Source organism: Alligator mississippiensis, chromosome 5 (genome assembly GCF_030867095.1).
Source record: "Alligator mississippiensis isolate rAllMis1 chromosome 5, rAllMis1, whole genome shotgun sequence".
Taxonomy (NCBI): domain Eukaryota; kingdom Metazoa; phylum Chordata; order Crocodylia; family Alligatoridae; genus Alligator; species Alligator mississippiensis.
Genome location: NC_081828.1, coordinates 91,738,834 through 91,762,495, shown reverse-complemented (window position 1 = coordinate 91,762,495; position 23,662 = coordinate 91,738,834). Strand labels below are relative to the sequence as shown.

The window sequence follows — 23,662 nt, the reverse complement described above, 5'->3', positions numbered from 1 at the left end:
AGGGTTTTTGCTGATTCTGAGTCGTTGAGTAAAACATGAACTACACACTAAAGAACTAAATCTCTCTTTCCTCTTGTTCTATACTCTTGGGAGGAATTTGCTCCTTTTTTCCTTCTCCTTTTCGTCTATGTAAAAAGGATTCAATATGAATGCAGCTATTTGGCTTAGGGTAAAATAACAATACCGTGAAGTTTAAAAAACAGCCAGGTACTGCATCACTTGTGTAAGTAACATAAACATCTGATACCTGGTAGAGGTGAGGTCAGGGTGGTGTTCTGGTTGTGTGAACCGGTTCAGTTATCAAAACCCCCACTTACAATTCAAAGAGATTAAAAATGTGTGCTTAGGGCAGTGGTTCTCAACCTTTGTGGACTCGAATCACTCCTCAGAAAATGTCATCTTTTAGTTTTCACTCTTCTTTTTTTACTACAGAAAAATAATAGCACAATTCTGCAATTCCCCTGTTACAGAGAACTCGCAAAGAGCGCAACAGGTTAGAATGTTTTTAATAGGGGTGCATCGATAGAAATGTTTTCGGCCAATACTGATGGCCGATTTTTATGGAACCATATCAGCCAATACCAACCCGATTCCAATATGCAGCTGGGCAGTTTGGAGACCAGCATCGGGTTGGTAAGTCTGGTGTGGGGGAAGGGATGGGAGTGGGAAAGAGGCGTTGCAGGGGCAGATCGAGGCCCCTGCGGTGAGGGAAGGAGTGAGACAGGTGCTGTTCAGCTGGAGCAGGGCAGGGCGCAAGACAAAGCAGCAAGTGGCTCATCGGGGGGGGGGGGAACAGCTTCTTCCCTGCACGCACCCCAGCAAGGCATGGGGCAGGGCGGCTGCTGCTGCGGGCTGCAGCAGCACCAGGCTCTTACCAGTGGGGGCGGGGGGCAGGCAGCAGCAGTGCTGGGAGGGAGATTACAGTGGGGGCTGCAGCCACCACAAAATTCACCGTAGCCTACCCTGAGCACAGCACAGCCTGGCCCAGCCCCCACTGGGAAGACCCTGGCGCAGCTCCAGCCCGCAGTGGCAGCCCGCCCTGATCTGCATGCAGATCCAGGGGCACACCCCCCCTCATGCCCTCCTGGGTGCATGCAGCAGCAGGAACTGCCCTTCCCCACCCCAGGACAAGCCACTCATGGCTTCATCCCACACCCCACCCCACCCCAGCTGAGCAGTGCCACAGCCCCACTCCCTCCCTCACTCTGGGGGCCTCGATCTGCACCACCTCACACCCCTTCCTTCCCCTCTCCCTACCTCTTCCCACACACCAAACTAACAGCCAGATCCTGGTCTCCAAGTAATTGAGCTATGCTCCTGGCCTTGTGCATGCTGTGGCTGTGTACATGCACAGGGCATTTATCAGCCACATCATAAGCTGCATCAGGCAAAAAAAAGCCAATTTCTGATCTCTCAATTTTCCCTATATTGGTGCCAATGTGGTATGGAACCAATGTATCGGTGGACCTCTAGTTTTTAACTGTATGGATTCCTATGTGAAAACTCAGGTTTATCTTGTGAATTATGTCTGCATATATAACAGTGCTTAACACTGTGTGATACCCCAGGGCACCCTTCAAAGGATCTCAAGACACACCAAAATGCCAGGGCACCCTGGTTCAGAATCACTTACAGGCTGTTCACAAGAGAAAGTTTCTCAATGCAAGAAGTTTGAAGTGCATGCTACACTATCAACTGACAGCTGATATTTTAATTATAATCCATGACACAGTCCTCTTGCAAAGGAAAAAAATGAAAAACCTAGGGTCCCATGGAATTAGATTTATCTTGAGCAAGTGGTATTGGGATCTTTTGTTACAGAAATAAGAAACACACTTTGGTTTCCATTGTGTTTATAGAATTAAGAAGAAATTAATCAAAATAAGCATTAGTATGAAAAGAAAAAGTAAAGCCTGTGAATTAACGCACTTAGTACTGAGTCTCAGTCTTCTTTTTCAGCACTTTATAGGTTTGACACAGCTTTAAGGTTTCTATTTTTTCCTGAGCTACTTGATTGGTAGCCAAAAAATGAAAGGAATCTTGCACTTTAAAGCTTAGGTTAGGCCATGCTCAATTCCAGGTGTACCCAGATTACTATAATATGGGAAAAAATGAAAAATGCTACATCTATCTTGATAGAAAAAATGTGAAATTATACTATAAACTTTTCTATAAATCCTTCAATGAGGTTGAATGTAAGACAAAAAATGAAAACACGTACTAAATTAAATACTGACTTAAAGCAATGAGAATCATTTGGAACAAATATATGTGTAACAGTGAGAGAGATATATATATATGTATAACATAGCATTCAGTTCTGGAGAATGCCTCTCAGAAATGAATTTGAACCACAGCTAAATATAATCAATAATAATTAAATGAAGATGTGCAAGTTCAAAAAGAAAGGCAGCCAAGATCTTAGACAAAGTGTTCATTTCCAGCAGGGAAGGAAGAAAGGCAACAGAAGAAACAGGAGAGCAGAGGCAATGTGAGATATCAGAGGTATGAAGGTCATAGGAAGAGGAAGGGTCTGTCAGACACGGCTGGTACGGGATGGGAATGATGCACAACAATAAACTGTGGGGGAAAAAAAAGCAATGATAAAATATATAAGCATACATGAAGGCCCAAACAGAAAACTGACTGGCATGTTCACACCTGGACATATGCAAAATTATTCTGGCTTCTAAATCCAATAGAAATATTCAAAAATCCTAGCTTATATCTACAAGGCCATATATGAGCAGGCTTCATTCAATTCAAGTCAATGGAATAGGATCAGTTGATCCTCTTGGCACACATGACTTTTTCTTCCCTTGACTAAATGCTCATGGAAGGTGTCAGGCTGATAGCCTTTAATAAAAAAAAAATCCAAGTTCTTTTACTATTTGCAGAACAGACAGGGGAGGAGAAGTGGCAGACCAAGCTTTTCTACTCTACACCTACATGTAGCTTCCTGTGCTGGACATACCCTGAAAGAGAGGGTATTCACTCTCTGCCCTCATACAAACCTTAGCTCTGAGAAGGAGAATGAAAACCATGAGGCTGATTAATGGTGCATTTGATGTGAACACCCCAATGGCTAGCAAAATTCCCCACTAAGCAGTTCATAATCTATAACCAACAGGCCAGTGCTCAAATTGTTGTCTATATATTGGATTTCTCTGTTTTAATGCTAACAAAGTGTATTCTTTAGAGATTGCCCTTGAAGGGTGGAGGTCACTCTAGGATATGATTTGCTGAGAAAATAAACTATTTATACTTTTTATCTATCTTTTTGATCCCCTATTGCATTTTTATTTATAGTGAATAACATATAAAAATAAAATGTCACAGCATAAAGAAGTTCATAGGAACAAGACCAATGGTCAAATGGTCTGTTTCAAACCATTTTAAGGCAGCATACTTTAGTTTTGGTTCCAGGTATTGCCATTGCAAAATATCTGCATCATCTAAATTGCATAAGAAACAGCTGGTTTGTTTAGAACTCATTCATTAGGAACACTCTAAACCAAGTAACAAAATCCAGCTCCATGCAACAGGTGACAGAGTTTCCATTTGTTAACTACAATGAATGCTGAGGCAAAAACTAAGAATAATACATCACAGAACAACCTAATTAGTAAGTGTAAGGAGGCCAAAGGATCATTCAAGACATGCATGCAACACATATAGCTAGCTATATGTCCATTGATCCAAAGTTAACAGGAAATCTCATTTAATGAGAATAAAGAAATTAAAGGGAAGAAAAAAAAGTAGAACAATTGTACTCTTGTTTGTTGATGAAACTCTTACCACTGAGGCTGAAAAGCTCAAATATCTCAGTAAAGACACTATTCACCAATGCCATGGCTCCACATAAGTTTGGGAAACTCTGTGAGGAGTGACTGCCCCCACTTCCTCTAACTCCTCTAACATGGGAATACTTAAGTATGGGCTTCTCTGAGCACAATGGGACAACTGTCTAGTTGGTGGGAGAGGAACAGGGAAGAGGTGTGGTGTCTGATAAAAACATAGTGGAGAGTAAGGCACAGGAATTTAAACTCTGCACAAATGATCGCAGACTTTTAATTCCTGAATAAGAATCACAGTGTGTGAAGGCAAAATGGTGATGACATTTATTTGGGCAGAAAGAAATTATTCATTAGTACGAATTCCTCTCTCATTTAAAGGTAAACATGCATTCCATCAGTATCAGATACCAGTGCATTTCTTCACTTTCTAGTCTTCCCCTTTTTTTGAGAAAGTATATTTATGGCAGTCAAAGTAAGGAAGACATAACTATACTCTTCTGCTTGTGTTCTATTTGTGCTGTCAAAGGTATTCTCAAGTAACACAGGGCCTCACCGCAGATCCTTATGCATTAGCCTCCTATTCTTACCACATCCCATGATGTTATAGCCACTTTTCTTAAATTTAGGTGACGATTTAGACACCTAATAAAGGGGTGGGGAGGAGACAGGATAAGATGGGATGGGATGGGATGGGACAGGTCTGATTTTCAAAATTTCCAAGCATCCAAACATTCACTGAAGGTAAGATTAGAAACATACAGTTGGCAATTTTGGCATAGTAATCTGGTAAGCGTGCTAATTTTTAATGGCTTTCCCTCTGCCTGAAGCAGGGTGCTTGTACCCAAAACTTTGCAAAGAATAATTTTCCCAACTATTTATTTGGCTTAATACAAGATATCACATTTATCCAAATAACTTTGTCTGCCTAATTTTTAATGACCCTCTGTTTTTGAAGAAAGAAACCATTTTTTTTCATCTTTGTGATGTGTGCATCCTTTCCTCACCTAGCAACAATATCTATGACTATACAAGAGATGGTTAGAAAGCATAGGTGATATCCTGGCCTCATTGCAGTCAATGGCAGACTTTTTATTGGCAGCAGCAGGGCTGGGGTTTCACCCCAAAGGTTTATGGGTTGAGACACAGCCTTATCAAGCAACTAACCGCAATCAAGCTGTTGAAATGCTCTAGCCAGACCTCCCATTCCTACATACATATGTAGAAAGAGGACAGTATGTTGAGATTTGATCATTTATCTTTAGTCACCATTGAAGTCCTATATCAAACATAATCAGGGAAATTTCTCTTGCAGACATTTGAGATCTAGATTTTTGTGTGCATTATATGACACAACACGTCATTTACTTCTTCTAAGGTTCTCATGAAACACCCAGTACACCACAGTATCCGAGTACCTTTCAAAAGTGCATTCCGCCACATGATTATGAACACTCACATGCAGTCCCTTTGTTTTCTTTTTCTCTCCCCACAGTAAGGCCATGAATCAATTACAGAGATTATTCTTTTTTATTAAAAACATATAGAACATGCACACATGTATTTCTAGGGTAGCACAAAGTATAAAAATTATGAAAGATTTGCCTAGGGGCAATACTGATGAACAGAGCCCTGAAAAATGCACAAAGTTCTCCTTCCTTCAGTGAGCTTATGCAATGTACGGGCTCAATCATAGAATTTTGGCTGGAATATTATGTTTGTTTAAAAGCAAATGATCTGACTGATAACATCAGAGCCATGTTGATTAAAGTGCATTTGATCATCAGGGTGGAACAGGGAAGCACTGAAAAATACTGCAATGATAGGAAGTCGGATGAAGCACAAATATTAATTCAAGGACGACCAGAACAGATTTTTAATACAGATTTGTAATAGGAAACACTGTATGTGAACTGATGGTATACAACTGAAAAATCTAACTATAATGATATTTTCATTCATATGCTGCTAGGAGTATAATAGGTTAATCCACAATAATCCTTTTTCTAGCAGTATAAATCCATGATCTAGGTTTTCCTCTCCCCTCCTTATAAAACCTGAAATTCTACATTTCTTTAAGATCTGAAAAATGCTGCTTTGGGTTCCACTGGTATTCAACAAGAAGAGCTACTGACATTTATAAAGCTGGGTGAGAGGCATTCAAAGTGTGATCCTGGCAAAGGAACATTCCCAGGAAAAAATCTCAGTGGAATTAGCAAACTGCAAGATATTTTTCTCTTTCTATGGTTCACATATAGATGTCAATCCAAGTTTACTGTTTCTGTGTGTGTACAGGGATGTAGCAACATAGAATTATTATCATGGTTAGAGTCTCAGACTCTAGATCAAGACTTAAAGGACTATATCTGTATGATAACTATCACTATAAGATACTACACTGCTTTTCACAAATATGCAGGCATGTGGGAACTAACATTTTTCATTGTATGGTAACAGTAACTCTCCTAAGGTTGGAGACAGTGCATGAAGGGATTGCCAGAGTCAGCGTGGAAGATGCACCTGTTAAGAATGGCTTATCTATGAATATATGTTTGGTTGATTCAAAGGGTTTCACTTGCTTGAGAGGTAGCTCCAGCTTCCAAAATTTTGGGGAATGAAGATTTGAGTGACAGCTCCATACCCTACTGTACCTCAAAGGCCTCTCTCATGCATATATTCATGCAGAAAAAGAGAAAACAGTTATAAATCCACACACTTGTGCTTCCAAATGCATAAAGCCTACAAGATTTGATTGTCACATCTCCATAAAAGAGCCAAGCAGCAGCAGCAGTATCATCTGGCAGCCAATCTTTTATTCACTTCACATTAATTAGTTACACAGATATAATGCAGTGAGCATTTCAAAAGAAGACAGACTGGAAAAGAAAAACATGCATATCTGGAGAGCAGAGAGGAAAGTCTGGAAAAAGTCACCCCGAGAGTGCCCATCAAAGAGATAAACAGCAAATATGTATTATTTTAAACATACGTTTAGGTATCAGCTTTGTTGATGCCGTTACATCTGCTTCACTGTAACAGACAGTTGGATCCATAATATCTCTGTCAGGAGGAGGGTAAGGTGGGGGTGGGGGAATCACTAACTGGGGTGGACCACGTGTGTTGCCTCTAGGAGGCTTTTGTGGCACCTGTCGTCCATTACCTACAGGGGGATCAATTAGCTAGTTACTTTATTGTCAATCCAGTTGTAAAGTTTGCTTTAAAACACATACAGGCATATGCACTCATTTCCCTTTTTTCTTTCCCCCTCCACACACAGATACGCACGCATGTACATGCACATGTGCGTGTGCACATGTGCACACACATACACATTCTATCTGGGTCTGATTCTGCTCTCACTCATCTCTGTATAAATAATAAAGGAATAGATCGAGCTATTCTGGCAATACATTTATGTGCATGAGATCAGAATAAGTCCTGGGATATACACATATGAAGTCACAATCTACCCCGGGCAATCAACAGAAACATCCACAAGTGTTTTGACAAGCATAAGTAAGGAGTAAAGCATGTTGATTTAAAAATACCAAAGAGAAAATATCCTTTTGAGTTTTTTTTCTCTTTTGGAATTTTCTTCTCCTTTGGTCTGAAGGACCCCATGTATGTTCACATTATCACAGAATCATAGAAAATTAGGGTTGGGAGTGACCTCAGGAGATCATCTAGTCCAACCCTCTATTCAAAGCAGGACCATCCCCAGCTATATAATTCTAGCCAAGGCTTTGTCCAGCCGGGTCTTAAAAACCTCCAAGGATGGAGATTCTACTACCTCTCTGGGTAACCTGTTCCAGTGTTTTACTACCCTCCTTGTGACAGTTTTTCCTAACATCTAACCTTAACTTCCCTTGCTGCAACTTGAGAACTTTGCTCCTTGTTCTGTCACTGTAGCTCAGGGGTGGGCAATTATTTCTGGAAGAGGACCACTTACTGAGTTTTGTTAAGCCATTGAGGGCCACACGGTAGCTCTGCCCATTGACAGGTGCCCCACCCCCTGGTTACCATCTTGGGACTGGAAGTTCTACCCCCTAACCCCTGACCTTTACCACCAGAAGTCCCTCCCCTTCCCCCTGGAAGTACTCCTTTCAGCAAGGGGTTTTGCCATCTCTGAACTAAAAAAATACCAAATTATATTGTAAAATTCAAATGTACTACAACATTCATTCATTTTATTAAAAAGTTATTTTTGTCCTGATTTATATGAGTTTGTATAGTGTACATAGAGGTGATAGTATAATAGCTTAAAATGAAGATTTGCTCTTGTATATTGTGGAAGGGTGGGTATAGGTCTGTGGGTATGTGGGGGAGGGTGTGCATGTTGGGGGGGTTGTGGGGGGCTGGATGGGTGTGTGTGTGTATGTGTGTGTGGGGGCAATGGGCTTTGTGGGGGGCTGGACTTGCTGCTGCAGCTGTTTAGTTCTGCCGCTGGCTTCCCCTGGGTCCTACTGCCCCTGGTTCCTATCAACTTTGACAGGCAACGTGAGGCAGAAATATTAATTTTGTAAATTTTTAGGGGCCCTGAGAGCTGGATAAAATGGCTTGCTGAGTCAGATCTGGCCTGCGGGCCGCATTTTGCCTGCCCCTGGTCTAGATCCATCCTTTTGGAAACACCCTTCAGATAGCTGAAGGCTGCTATTAAATCCCCTTCAGTCTTCTCTTTTTCATACTACGTAAGACAAGTTCCCTCAATCTCTCTTAAGAAGTCATGTGCACCATCCCCCTAATCATTTTCACTGCTTTCCAGTGGACTCTGTCCAATTTGCCCACATCCTTTCTGTAGTGTGGGGTTCCTGTCCTAGACACAGTACATCAGATATGTCTTGACCAGTGCTGAATAGAAGGGAATAATCACTTCTCTCGATCTGTTGGTAATGTCTGTACTAATGTAGCCCAGTATGCCGTTAGCTGTCTTTCCAATAAGAACACACTACTGGCTCATATTCAGCTTCTTGTCCATTTTAATTCCCAGGTCCTTTCCTGCAGAGCTGTTGCTTAGCCAGTCAGTCCCCAGCTGGTACTGGCGCATGGGGTTGTTCCATCCTAAGTGCAAGACTTTGCATTTCTCCTTATTGAACCTTATGAGATTTCTTTTAGTCCAGGCTTCCAATTTGTGGAGGTCTCTCTGAATTCAAGCCCTACCCTCCAGCATCCTGTTGACCTCAGCAACATTAAATAAAGCTGTCTCTTTTCCTATCTTCCTAAACAAAGGAAGAGAATGATAAAGGCACATGGATGCCAGATTCTAGTCCACCTATTAGGTGCAAAGTAGGTGCTTAAGTGTGATCCTTGTTCAAATCCCTAAAAATCTAATACATTTGCTTCTGTAACATACCCTTTTCTGACCTTTAAGACTCAGTCACAAAAAGTGGTTAAGAGGAGGACCTACCCGGCTTTGGTATTAATAGTTTTTGACGGACTGGAGTAGGGTAGTATAGCACACATTTAGGCACCTAAATTCACTTGCATGTGTAACAGCTGGAATAGAATGTGGCCCCTGGTGAACAGTTTCTTTTATGGATGTTTGTCATTTACTTATGGAATGGCAGTTGCATTGTGTTAGTGGTTGAATGATGGTGCTTTTAGCCTATGTCAGAAAAAATTGGGCCCAGATCCTATTCCACCTCTAAGATTTACATGAAATCTCAGAAAAAACCTTCTAAGTATAAGAACTATAGAAAAATGGAACTGTTGTCAATGTCTTACCATGGTGAAACAGAACTGGTCTTTGGTGGTGGCGCACTGAGAGAAAGGAAAAGCTTTGTGCCTCCCTGGGCAGAATAGAAGAGCATTCCTAGCACAAGATATATGCTTTCAGGGCTAGCAGTGCCAAAAGTTTAGACATCTTTAAGAGATAGGAGAGGATATGGTGCTGAGATCCTTGGCCTTGGTGCTTATTTTGGCACTGTGTAAGCTAAAGAAGATAAACACATCTTTACACGTGCTCTAGGGCTGGGTGGGAGGAGGATACTTTAATTAGAGTGGCTCTGAAAGCCACACTAATGCTCCTGCAGCATCTCATGTATTCAACATCCTGCACTTCAAAATGAGCTTTAGTTAATGTGTCCCCGCTGCCATTTTGAAGTGCAGGAACACTGAATACATGACATGTGGAGGCTGATGGAGCAAGGTAATTAGCATGCTCCAGCAGACTCAGTTAATTGAGTCTGCTCTGATGCACTGTAATTATAGCACGTTGGAGCAGCATCCCCACATATCTATAGGTATCCAAAGTATATAACTTCTATATTACTGCATGCAGCAGTAATTATCAGCAATGCCATGACCTGTGGTCAGCGGGTGATGAGTAAACCCAGAAAGGATTGGTATAAGTGGAAGCCAGATCCATCTTTCCCTTTGGTGTATGAAACAAGAGGCGTACGACTGCTTACAGGTTTGGGTGTGAATAATACTCTGCATTCGTGATCTCGCATGGGCCCTTATGCTTCCTGATCATGTCTCAAATCTTCTGGGTATCTGGGAATGTTCAGCCTTAACTAAACTGGAGTTTACCAGGAATAATTTAAGTCCAATTAATTTGCCAATGCCACCCAAACCTCTTCAAAGGATTTATTTTACGGACTACATGATAGATAACTTACACTGTTATTACAAGGCCTTGTATGAATAGGCGTACTACTGCAGGTAAGCAGAAGCAAGAACGGGGGAAGAGATTAAACTGAACTAGATTTTCCTAGAATACATTCAGCTTCCAAATGTTTACGTAACATTGTAACGCTTACTAGAATGCCATAGTCTGATGACCCTTTTTGCTTGCTTTGAAAAAAACTGACCAGAAAACTCTGGGATTGATGTAAGTGATTTAGTGCTAACTATTTAAAGTGACCAATTTGTCAGTTGAATGCTTGAACAGGATCTTTATGTTCTGATTCACGCGGTCAGAACAGGAGAAACCTATGATACTTCCCATCATGCTGCTGTCTGTTTCCCCACCACATCCATGTCTCCTTTTGCCTTTTTCAGAGGTTTTTAGTAACTGTCTCAAAGAGAGACTGTTTTATCAGCCTTTACTAGCCTTGTAACATTGTCTTTGTGTCAATGGTGATAGTCATTTGGGATTGTAACAAAAATGACAAATGCAGGGGAGGTTATAATAGGACATATTCTCTGCCAGTGTAAATTGGTAAAGCTCCATTAACATCAATGATGCTATAGCAATTCACAACAGATTAGTCTATCCAACAAATAGTTACTTATATAGCGGGGGACAGACATGAGTGGTAACCTTCCAAACAGAGACTTAACACAAAATTAACATCTGCCTAAAGTTAAAACACCTTATGCCATCAATAAGGAACTAGTGGTTATCAGGAATGGCACTGGAAATGGCAGACTGTGGCATCAGAAAGCTATTTTTCTGAAAACTACTATGTTATACTGAGCAGGAATAACATCTCCTTAGAGGGTTTAAATAAGAGATGTCAGTGGAGTCAAACATGTCACAGGATAATGGACTCCTGCTGCTATATAAATGCTGAGACATTAAATGTGAAGCATTTACTGAAAATAAATGTTGAAACCAAGCCAAGAGGTTTCTTTCTAAACTGAAAGGCATTTGTAATGTAAGCAATTATATATGACAAGGTGTTCACTTAGGGTATCATATCTGCATGTCTTGGGTGCTTTGTGAAACATGAGGTCAAACACATGACCTAGAGTGTACTGAGTGCATTATGGCACTTTAAAAATGATTTTCTTAATGTACTGGATAATGAGTTCTAATATGTGAGGCTATTATCTCATATCTTTCAGGAACCCATAAGAAAACCACTTTGCCTGCTAAAGGCATAATCTTACTGTCCTCACTCAGGTAAAACTTCCACCACATTAAAAGACAGTTTTCATTGCATCAGGACTGAAGTATGGGGGGAGTACTGCTCGTTTTCTCTGGGTGAGTAAATGGGATGTATAACAAAACTGCAAACTATAGTGCTTTGATCTTCTTTAGCTTTGTATGGAATTTCTTGCAGAACATGCCTGCTTCATTCTCATACTGATTACTTAAATTCTCCGTTAATGGAGATCAGGCTCAAATTGGACAGAAGAGAGAATGTGACTTCACCGAATATGGTCAACTGCTGTTAGACCGTCACAGAACTAACAAAAAAGAGATTGTGCAACTGTCTGAAGGCTTTGCAAATTATAGGGACATCTCAGTTAATGTACAGCATTAAGGCTCCATTGAAGGGAATGGAGGTATATGATACTGCAGACCTGCTGGAGACCTGCTCATGCCCCCAGAAGTCAGACCCATGAATTCAAACGCCATTCTATGACTGACATGGGCAGGGATGGTGATCTTCAAATGCACATTAGCTTAACTTTTCTCCTGCTGGTAAAGCTCTCACTGACTTTAAGTGGACAAGAGAAGAGCTCAGACTAAATGCTTCTGAAAAAATATTTTTAATTCTGTATTAAAAAAACACCCAATGGTAATATCAGCTTTTATTCTTCTATGAACACCTGAAAGTGTTGACAAGTCACAAAATGTGGCACTGAATGTTTATTTCCAGACTTTCATTCTGCATGTTAAATATATGTCCAGATTATATAGTTTCCAATGAATGGGACACAGAGTTATGAAATCTTCAAGCAGCGAAGCAGTCCACAAAGTGCATGCACGGGACTGGAGAGAGGAGAAAAGAAGGGCTCTTACCGACTGTGCTCTTTCTCTTGTCTTCCTTTTCTTCAGTCCTATTTGGCATGGCAGGAGTTGGAGTTGGGGGTGGAGGCGCACGTCTCTTTTTTTTCTGCAGATCATTCTGCGATGATGCCCCTTGTAAAATCTAGTAAGACAGGAATGAAAAATCCACACTAAGGCATTTACTTGCATAACTGGGAACAAAAATGCACAGCTTATTATGCAGTCTCTTTGTTTAGTGATGGGCACTTGAGCATACAGTATCAAGACAGATGTGGTGGCAATAGTAAGTCTGGTATATAAGCTCACACATTTTGTATATTTTCTAATCATAGGAACTAATGTGCAATTACACAGAGATGTGTTCTGCCCAAATGAATGTGCATAAAAAGTCTGATTCAAATCCCATCATGTCTTTCCTGTGGCTCCTATGAACTTTGGATTCTGACAAGGGAAGGAGGAAGAGAAAAGCCAGGCCAGGCACTAGATCCTGCCAGAGAAAGGTAAGTGATCCAGCTACCTGTACCTTTGGTTTAGCTGATGGTTTATTTGTTTGGTGGGTGTGTGCTCTGAGAAGCTGGGAGTAAGTGTTGAGTGACTGTTGATTGCTGTAGGATTGCTGACTGGTTCTGAGTCAGTCCAGGCCCAGAAGGGTATAGAAGGAGACTCTCCAGGCAACCAGGGAGCCTCTGACCAGGGAGCCAGCGAGTAGGGACTGCCAACAAGGGAGCAGTTCACAGGCAATTCACAGGCCAGTCGTGGGCAGAAATAAATGGGAGCTTCTGAAAGACTTCAGGTAAGTGAATGAGGAGGGGGGCTACTATGGGGGTGGTGACATGGAGTGCAACTAGGGACCCTGCCCTGCTACTGCTTCCAGCCCAGAGCTCCTGTGAGGCCTCCACCCAGACAGGCCCCTTGGATGGGTTGTCAGTGCCCTGTCCTCCTATCTGTGGGGGTTGCCTGGCAGGACCTCTGAGGCCTGGGGGTAGTGCAGGGGCTGGGGGTTCCCTTCCCTATCCCACATGTGCCTGGACCAAGGCCCTAGAGGGGCAGGTGAGGGAACTCCAAGCAGAGGTGAGAAGGCTGTGGGGGATCAGGGCAACTGAAGAAGAGACTGATGGCTACTTTCATTCTCTGCAGGACAAGACACCTGGCGGAGACGCTGTGAGGGAATGCCCTGAAGCAGATGCTGGAGAGTGGAGGAGAGTCACCTCAGGGGCCAGGCCTCTCGCCGCAGAGACAGCTCCCCCAGTGCAGTTGGGGAACAAATATGAGGCCCTGGCTGCACTGGAGGAGTGTGAGGTGGGGGAAAGAGCACTGGAGGGGCCTGCCGCCATCACTGAGTGAGCTGAGGGCCAGCCAGATAAGCAGAAGAGACACTGCGTCATCGTTGTACGTGAGTCCCTGCTGAAAGGAACAGAGGGACCCATCTGTCGTCTGGATCTGCTGCCTGCCCGAAGCCAGGATCAGGGACATCACGGCAAGAATTCCTGACCTCATCTGGCCCTCTGACAACTATCCCATGGTTCTCATTCATGGGGGAGCAAATGATGTGGCCAGGAGTAGTTCAAACCATATCATGACTACGGGGCTCTGGGGACCAGGCTTAAGAAGATGGGGGCACAGGTGGCTTTGTCGTCGATCCTCCCGGTCAGCGGTTGCAGTAGGCATCACGTCACCTGTGTCAGAGAAGTCAAACCATGGCTCTGGAGTTCGTGCCATCATGCAGGTTTTGGCTTCCTGGACTACGATCTGCACTTCTATGCATGGGACCTCCTGGGACGCGATGGGCTTCATCTCTCCACAAAAGGTAAGAGTCTCTTTTCTTATAGGTCGGCTGACCTCCTACGTCAGGCGTTAAACCAAGTATGATGGGGGACAGGGAGGCAGGAGATGGAGAGAGTCTAGAACCTACAAACTGCGAGACATGCAGCAGTACATCCCAGGTAAGTACCAAGGGCCCTTTGGGCATCAGAAGGCAGGGGGGCAAAGGCACCATTCAGAGGGCTCAAGTGCCTCTATACTAATGCTAGGAGCATGGGGAACAAGCAGGAAGAACTCATACTTCTGCTTGCAGATAATAACTTCAATTTAGTGGGGCTAACGGAAACCTGGTGGGACCCTACCCATGACTAGACCGTACACGTTGAGGGCTACAGGTTGTACAGAAGGGACAGAGTAGGGAGGAAAGGGGGCGGGGTTGCTCTCTATATAAAGGAGCATTATACACCTACCCTAATTAAAATGGGATCAGAGGAGGAGAAAGTTGAGGCATTGTGGGTTAGGATACATGGAGGCTGAGGGGAAAGGGACTTGGTGGTGGGGGTCTGCTACAGACCACCACACCAAGAAGAAAAGCTAGACTTGGAATTATTGAGGCAGGTCTCAGAGGCTGTACAGTCTAGGGACGTGGTTGTCATTGGGGACCTAAGCTACCCTGGCATCTGTTGGGAGGAGCAGTCAGCCAAATCCAACCGTTCACGTAGGTTCTTAACCTGCATGCAGGACCTTCACCTAATGCAGGAGGTATACAGTCCCACTAGGGGGAATGCCTTACTGGACTTGGTATTGGCTACGGGGGAGGACCTGGTAGGGTAGCTGCAGATTCGTGGTCACCTTGGGGACAGTGACCACCAATCAACTGAATTCACCATATGGCATAGGGTGGGTAAGGTAACTAGTAGGGTATAAGTACTTGACTTTAGGAAGGCTAACTTCAGTGTGCTTAGAAGTCTAGTCAATGACACACTGCAGGATAGGAGTATTGGTGAGATGGGAGTCTAGGAAGGGTAGTCATTTCTAAAGGAAGCAATCCTTTGGGCGCTGAGGGAGACTATCTCAGTATGAGGGAAAAGGAGGAAAGGAGCCAAAAAACTTCCTTGGCTAAACAGGGAAATCCAGGGGAGCCTAAGAGCAAAAAAAGAAGGCATGTAGGTGGTGGAAGCTACTAAGGAGGAGTATACCTACTTGGCCCGCACTTGCAGGGAGGCAGTTAGAAAAGTCAAAGCAACTACAGAGCTGAGGCTGGCAACACAAATTAAAGACAACAAAAAGTCTTTTTTAAGGTATGTAGGGAGGCAAAAGGAAGGTTCACAGCAGCATAGGACACCTACTGAACAAGAAGGAGCAACTGGTGACAGGCAGGGGGGACAAGGCTGAGCTATATTCAATGAGTTTTTTGGCTCAGTGTTCCTGAACAGGGCTCAAGATAAGTCTCCTAATGGGTTTTTAGATGGGTATCAGAGGGACACCAGCTCAACAACTGTCGACGCTGACTTGGTGCAGGAGTACTTGGATGGACTGGATGTGTTCAAGTCAGCAGGCCCGGATGAGCTGCATCTGAGAGTACTGAAGGAATTGGCCGGTGTCGTTGCAGAACCACTGGCACAGCTGTTTGAACTCTCGTGGCGCTCAGGTCAGGTCCCAGAGGACTGGAAAAGGGCCAATGTGGTCCCTCTTTTCAAGAAGGGAAAGAGAATTTGAGTAATTATAGGCCAGTCAGTCTCACCTCCATCCTTGGAAAGGTCTTTGAAATGATTATGAAGAATCGTATTTGTGGCAGTCCAGCGGGAAAAATAACGCAGCAGGGAAGCCAGCATGGATTCATAGCAGGTAGATCATGCCTGACCAATCTGGTTTTGTTTTATGATAGGATCACAAAACACTTAGATGCAGGAGTAGGTCGTTTCCTTGAATTTTAGCAAGGCCTTTGATATTGTATCTCGTCCCATTCTCATAAATAAATTAAGAGGCTGTGACACTGATGTTTACATAGTCTGGTGGGTGGCAAATTGGCTTAGTGGTTGCACCCAGAAAGTCGTAGTAGACGGGTCAGTATTGACCTGGAAGGATGTGGGTAGTGGGGTCCCACAGGGTTCGGTCCTTTGACCTGTACTCTTCAGTATCTTCATTAGTGACTTGGATGTGGGTGTGAAGTGTACTCTGTCCATGTTTGTGGATAATACTAAATTGTGGGGTGAAGTGCACACTCCAGAGTGTAGGGAACGATTGCAGGCAGACCTGGACAGGTTAGAAAAAAGTGGGCAGTGCCCAGTAGGATGCAGGACAACAAGGACAAGTGCAGAGTGCTGCACCTAGGGCACAAAAATATCCAGCACACCTACTGGCTGTGGAATGATCCTCTCAGCAGCATAGAAGTGGAAAGAGATCTCAGAGTCATAGTGGACTCCAGGATGAACACGAGTTGTCCGTGTGATGAAATCATGAGCCAAGCTAACCGCACTTTATCATGCATCAGGAGATGCATGACAAATAGAACCAAGGAGGTGATACTTCCCCTGTATGCAGCATTGGTCAGACCTCAGTTGGAGTACTGCATCCAGTTTTGGGTGCTGCACTTCAAGAAAGATATTGATAGGCTCGAGAGGGTCCAGAGGAGGGCCACTTGTATGGTTAGGGGCTTACAGGACAAGCCCTACAAGGAGAGGCTGAGGGACCTGGACCTCTTCAGTCTCCACAAGAAAAGGCTGAAAAATGATCTTGTGACTGTCTACAAATTGATCAGCAGGGCGCAGCAAGGGATCGGAGATGCTTTGTTTACCAGGGCACCTCTTGGGGTAACATGGAACAATGGTCACAAACTGAGAGAGAGCAGATTTAGGCTAGATATCAGGGAAAACATCTTCACGGTTAAGGGTGGCCAAAATTTGGAATGGGTTTCCAAGGGAGGTAGTGCTCTCCCCTACCTTGGGGGTCTTTAAGAGAAGACTGGATAGGCATCTGGATAGGCACTCTTTCCTGTGTAGGCAGGGGGTCAGATTCAATGATCTATTGAGGTCCCTTCCGACCCTAGCATCTATGAATCTATGACACAATCCACTAAGTGCATTGCCTGATGACATCTGATTTTCCTTAATTTCTCTCTCAAATTCATGTAAATTAAGAGTAACCTGGTAAGCCAACAGAGTGAGAGAAGACTCAGACCTGCAAGCCCTGACTTACATGTAGGCATGGAAATGTGTAGGGATTCTAGGGTAGGATCTAGGCAGGGCTACTGCACATTTGCAACTCATTCAGAGACATACGGTTGTGTTTATTTTGTTGATCAAGGCAACATACAAATAGGTTAGCTGTGTCTTACATGCTTTTTTACATCTTTTAACAACAAAAACAATAATTTTAATGCCAATGACTCAAGATTAGACAGAAAGCATAGCATTTCCTGCAGATTACTGGAACATGGTTCTGTTTCTCTCTTTTGGGGAAAGAAAACTTCTGAGAAAACTGGAGAAGCTGTCGTATGTTCATCTTTTATAATCTGGGTGGCATAATAATACTACCCTGAGCCAGGTTTGAAATAGGTAGGAAATGAAAACCTCCCCCACCACAGAGCTCTGCACAACCAATGTTCAGTTGCAACACAGCTGCTATACCTGCCATGAGATTATTAGCATGCTGAACTATCTGGTGATTTTTCAGTAAAATGACAAGCTACTCAAGTCTAAATGATAATGATGAGGATGATGACAATGATGTCATGCAGGCCTATTTTATTTCCTCAGGGATAGGATAAAATAAAACCAGGAACAGGCAGAAGATATTTCCCTGGCATAGAAGTAACTATGATCAAATGTAACCATGATCAGAAAACTTCCGGCAGAACAAGTCTGAGAGCAGCCAGGGACAAACAGGGACAACAAACAGAGCAGTTTGTAAGGATTTGGCAGATCAGTTTACCATCCCCCCTCTTTGAAAGGAAGCCTTTAAGGTAAGTTATTTCTTTAATTACAAATAACTAACCTAGATATTTAGCATAAGTAGCTAAAACTCAACAGTTCAATCAACACTTAAGTCCCTAGAGACCAGAGCAAGTGGGGAGTTCACTAGGGAGTTTGCAGTAGCTCACTGGCTGCATGGTAGCAAGGCACGATGTGCTAAGTGAACATTTGCAGGGCACATTTCTTCTTGTGTACCATGCCATTCTTGCAGTATATAGATTGTGTGGGCTAGCAACAGTAAGTTACTGAGGAGATGGAAGACAAGTTGAATCAATGGACCTTGGATGGAAAGCAAGACTCAAAAAGAAGATTACGAACCGAAAGAAAATAGGTATCCTCACCTCATACTTCCAACAGAATTAAAGCAGGCTATAGAAGACTCAGAAAACTAGTTATGATTGTAATAACAAAAATGAAGATTTGAATGAGTGACTCTGACAAGTAAAATAGTTCAGCCAATGTGATAATAAACTTCAGCCTGGGGTTTCTCTATCTGCCATTATAATGAGGTAACTTAACAACGGATGAAAAATTGCCACTATAATGAAAAAGTACCTAAAAAGTTTTTTTTCCCACCACGTGTTGTCATCTCCTGAAAGCCTCATGAGCCTTCCACACCTCCTGGAGTGGCCTTTGGTGAAAGATAGTCCACCAAGACAAGACAGCCTACTGGTCTATGAAAGAAGTAAAAACTGATAAATCTTCCTGTTGTGGAGGAGTCAACTATCACCAAGAAGGATGTTGCTAAAATTGTAGCAAGCCTGCAAAACTTGGGACTGAATCAGATTCACAGTTACTGAATATACCAAGAGGTTCTTGAAGGAAATCAAGCAGGTGGAAACTTTGATTAGGACAAATGCATCATAATACTTATCTAACATCGGAATGTGGTTAGGCAAATCAATCTGAAGCTTGTTGATGAAATGGAAACAAAACAAAACAACCTGACACTGAGCACATGGACAAATATTTTGGACAGAATCAACTTCTAAAGATGGAACCCATGAAGAAACAAAGGAATGACTGCTAAGACTTTTTTTTTTTTTTTTTTTTTAACTGCCTGGAATGTGTTTTAAAGGCTGAACTAAATTCCTTAAAAACTTGCAACAATAAACGGATCAGTTATACCCATGCTGCTTATAATCTCATGTCCCAAGACGCATGCAAAACTCAAGAGGCCCAAGATAAGCCTAGAAGGCCTGAACAGAAAAGTGAGGATGTTCTTTAAACATCTTGTATACATCACTCAAATAGCTGCACTAGATGGAGGAGACGTTTTGAATCATGACCAGCTTCACAAGAGTCAGGTGGATGGTTTGAGGGAGACTCAAAAACACTTGAGGGAAATTCACTGTTGCATCTGCTGGTTGTTTTGGCTGGTCAGCATTTTATACATCTGGCAGTAGGGAAAGAAGTGTCAGAAGTTAAAAAGAAGAGGACAGTTTAGGAGTGAATAGAAGGATGGCAGTTGAAGGCACAACAGGGCAGATTCATTTCCATGGTGTCCACAGACCAGCACTTGACTTGACTAGAGAAAGTGAGATCATGGAAGAAGATAAGAAAGCCAGGAGGACACTAGTCATCAATCTCACTACAGCTTTGGATGACAATGTGCAGTGCACCACTGGAGAAAAAATATCTGTTCAGTATCACAAGTTGCTCAGAGAAGTGAAGTTGATCTAGCAGCTAAAAAGGTGAGTATGATATTAGCAGCATATTTCAGGAAAGGAGTTAAATATTAAGGTAAAGGTAAAGGCCTTATGAATACTGGAAACAGAGCACACATACCACTCATTAAATTGTTGTCTTCGTAAGGAAAGCAAGGATTACCTAAAAGGATGTCTCTGTGAGAGCAATCATAGATTCATAGATGCTAGGGTCGAAAGGCACCGCAATAGATCATCGAGTCTGACCCCCTGCATAGGCAGGAAAAAGCGCTGGGTTCAGATGACCCCAGCCAGATGCCTATCTAACCTCCTCTTGAAGACCCCCAGGGTAGGGGAGAGCACCACCACCCTTGGGAGCCTGTTCCAGACCTTGGCCACTCTAACCGTGAAGAAGTTCTTCCTAATGTCCAGTCTAAATCTGCTCTCTGCTAGCTTATGGCCACTATTTCTTGTAACCCCTAGGGGTGCCTTGGTGAGTAGAGCCTCACCAATTCCCTTCTGCGCCCCCATGATGAACTTATAGGCAGCCACAAGGCTCTCAACCTTCTCTTGCGGAAGCTGAAGAAGTCCAGGTGCCCTAGTCTCTCCTTGTAGGGCTTGGCCTGCAAGCCCCTAACCAGATGAGTGGCCCTTCTCTGGACCCTCTCCAGGTTATCCACATCCCTCTTGAAGTGTGGCGCCCAAAACTGCATGCAGTATTCCAACTGCGGTCTGACCAGTGCCCAATAGAGGGGCAGTATCACCTCCTTCGTTCCATTTGTCATGCACCTCCTGATGCATGGTAAAGTGTAGTTAGCTTTGTTGATGACTTCGTCACGCTGACAACTCATGTTCATCTTGGAGTCCACTAGGACTCTGAGATCCCTTTCCGCTTCCATGCTGCTGAGCAGGTCATTTCCCAGGCAGTAGGTGTGCTGGACATTTTTCCTCCCTAGGTGCAGCACTTTGCATTTCTCCTTGTTAATCAGGTATGGCTTAGTCACTTAGTTTTGACATTTTCTCTCCCTGCCCTGGCACATGGCATGAGCCTACATGATGATGATCATAATGATGGAAGAGGAGCTTATACTTGCTCTAGGCACATTAATGAACATGTAACATAAGTATATGTGGATTTAGGGCTGCATCAGAAGCAGATGAAAGCGGACAGAATGAGTTCAGTACCTGGGTACACTGTGAGATGGGCTCTATTTTCCTAACTGATAGTAATTCAACCACATCCTTGAATGTGAAATACCCTCTGGGCTCTTTCTGACTAGAACATTTGCAAATACAAAGGTTCTGTAGCAGGAACTTAGGTTGCAATTTTGTTGATGATGCTCCTGCCCATAGAGCTTGTAAAGATCTCCTGAATACAGCTTTTGCATAACTGGGCTGTAGCAGAAAGCCCCTTTTCCTCTTGCCTGCATTTGCTTTCCCCTCTTTGGATATGTTTCTCCTCTTCTACCTTTTCTTCCTTCCTCTTTCTTTCACTATAAGGAATTGTGTTTTAAAGTTTGTATGTGTGCATTTTGTATCTCCCCTTGTATTTTGGTGTTTTTATCTATTTGTGTGCCATGGCATTACTCTTGTAGCTTATATTTTGTACTCTTCACCTTTTAACTAAATGTGTTTTAGTTTTTAGAAGTAAGTTATACACTGTAACAATATTAACAAGGGCAGGAATCAAACCCCTGCTTTCCTGTATCAGGCGGGCCCCTGAAAGAGCAAGTGAATCAGTGATTGAATGCGTAACACAGTAGCAGGCTTCAGTAACAAGCAGCAGTTAACACTTCAGGAAACTGCAGATCAACCAACTGAAGAAATCAATAGGAGACAATGTAGCAACCAGGAATTCTCTAAACTTCACTGTTCAAGGGCTAGAAGCCCTGGTCTGAGTTAATCAATGCCGGGGACCCAACTTTTGGTGCTGAATATCTCCAGATTGATCGCTCCCAAAGCCCTATTCATGACAGCGGTAAATTCATAAATGGACTCCCAAACCTGCACATACATGCGGACGACCCCTGGGGCTGACAGATCCCATCCAGTAGCCACCGAGGGGGAAGTCCCACAAGGGTCAATGACCCCTGGATTGGGCAAACCTGAAAACTGGGGAGTCAACAAAGTCTGCCAAGGACAGATAAAAAGCAGTGAAAAGTGACCCTCAGCGGCGCCCTCTCGATCTCCAGCTTGACCAGCACCCGACCTGTCCAGCCAGAAGGACCAGCCGACGACTCCCTTCTGGAGGATAACACCACGCTGGAAGAAGCCTCAAATGGCCATTGATGGCAGACTCCAGCGCTTGTGGGATAGGTATACCCGACTCTTATAGCTCGCTACTGTGTGTGTGTGTGTGAGGGGACCAGCCCCAAGGGTTATGATTTGACTTCATTACAGTGTTTCAATCCACCTAATAAACCAGAATTTTAAAGATCCCGAGTTGGACATTTGTAGCCAACAGGGTGATTGATTTAGGTCCTGCAGGGGAATAAACTGCTGTGATTTTGGTCACATTTAGCATTAAATATAATTTCTGAGACACAGAAAGAGTGTCTCTAAGTGTTCAATTTTCAGTGGAAAGATTAGTAATGAGTTACCAGCTCTATAACAATAATGTGATGAACTACAATGGTAACTACAGAACACTGAAAGTACAAATAAGCCTAAAATAAATAAATTATATATGCAATATTGATTATCTACATTGATTAACAGATAGATGCAAACAATTTAAAAATGGAGCAGGCAGGATGCCTGCCTACCATCTCATGGATCAGTTTGTTCATATGTTTATTTTCTATCATTTACTGCTTTGATCTATTATAGACTGGGAATTTTTGGGCAGGGACCAAATTTCTCTATGAGTCTGAACAGTGTTGGATCTATTTTGGGATAATAGATCTGAAATTTCTCAAAGATCACTGGTGTTTGTGATCTGTTGTGTCTTGGCAGGCATAGATACCTAGGAAGGCAGGATCTGTATTTGAACTCTCTTAATACCTAAGGGCAGTTGGATCTGTAGCTCCTGTTTGGGAGTGATAATGTGCCTGTATATTCTACTGGAGTGTCCACAGGCATATTCTTACCCTCATGTTCTTCTAGACAAATGACCATTTATTTTACTATGAACAAAGCTGGACAGGTAGGTGGTTAAATATATAAACGTAAAAATCTTGAAACCCAAGTGACAATAGAATTTTCTACTGTAAATGATAAAGATTGTTTGGCACATGGCAAAGAAGGCTACTGTGTGAAAGCATTAGTTTGGTATAGTTAAATTACTCAAAGATGGATTATTTCATGCTTTGCCAAGAAGAAAGTGTCCTTGGTAGAAAGATATCTTGTTTTAACTTAAAGACTTATTTGCTTCCAGGGCTGACCCTTTCAATAAGCTCAGATAGATATGAAGATGTACAAGCTACTTTAGTAACTACAAATAAACTACATTTGTACTTTAGATTATAATGTGTACTTCTACTCTGCCTTCTGCCTGAGTTTAGCCTAACATGGCTAACTATTTCTCTTTGCAAACTAACTGATTTAGGCTGGAGAAAACGGTAGAATATAGCACATGCACCTTTGCAATAACAAAGGTTTGGTGAACACCACGGAAAGTTCCTTCTACAATCTGGTCAGCTAAGTGCATGATACTTATGATACTTATAAACACTTTAAAGAAAATGAAAAGCTCATTTAAAACTAGCAATGGTACCTCTTTATAAAAAGAGCGCAATTCAAGAATAGGTCATAAAAACTGTTAAAAGTGGTTCTTTAACATTAACCTTGGAAAATCTAGGAGGCTAA

The 23,662-nt window shown here is 42.8% G+C and overlaps 1 protein-coding gene across 6 annotated transcripts in view; it reads right to left on the bottom strand.

Annotated features, from left to right (window-relative positions):
* Positions 1-23,662, bottom strand: part of COBL (cordon-bleu WH2 repeat protein) — a 273,635-nt gene that overhangs the window by 59,147 nt on the left and 190,826 nt on the right. For all 6 annotated transcript variants that reach the window (XM_019483861.2, XM_019483865.2, XM_059728586.1 and 3 more), the window contains 2 exons: positions 12,487-12,616; positions 6,784-6,954 (listed from right to left, as the gene is read on the bottom strand). In XM_019483861.2, the coding sequence (XP_019339406.2) occupies positions 6,784-6,954; positions 12,487-12,616 (301 nt within the window). The remainder of the gene's footprint in view (positions 1-6,783; positions 6,955-12,486; positions 12,617-23,662) is intronic.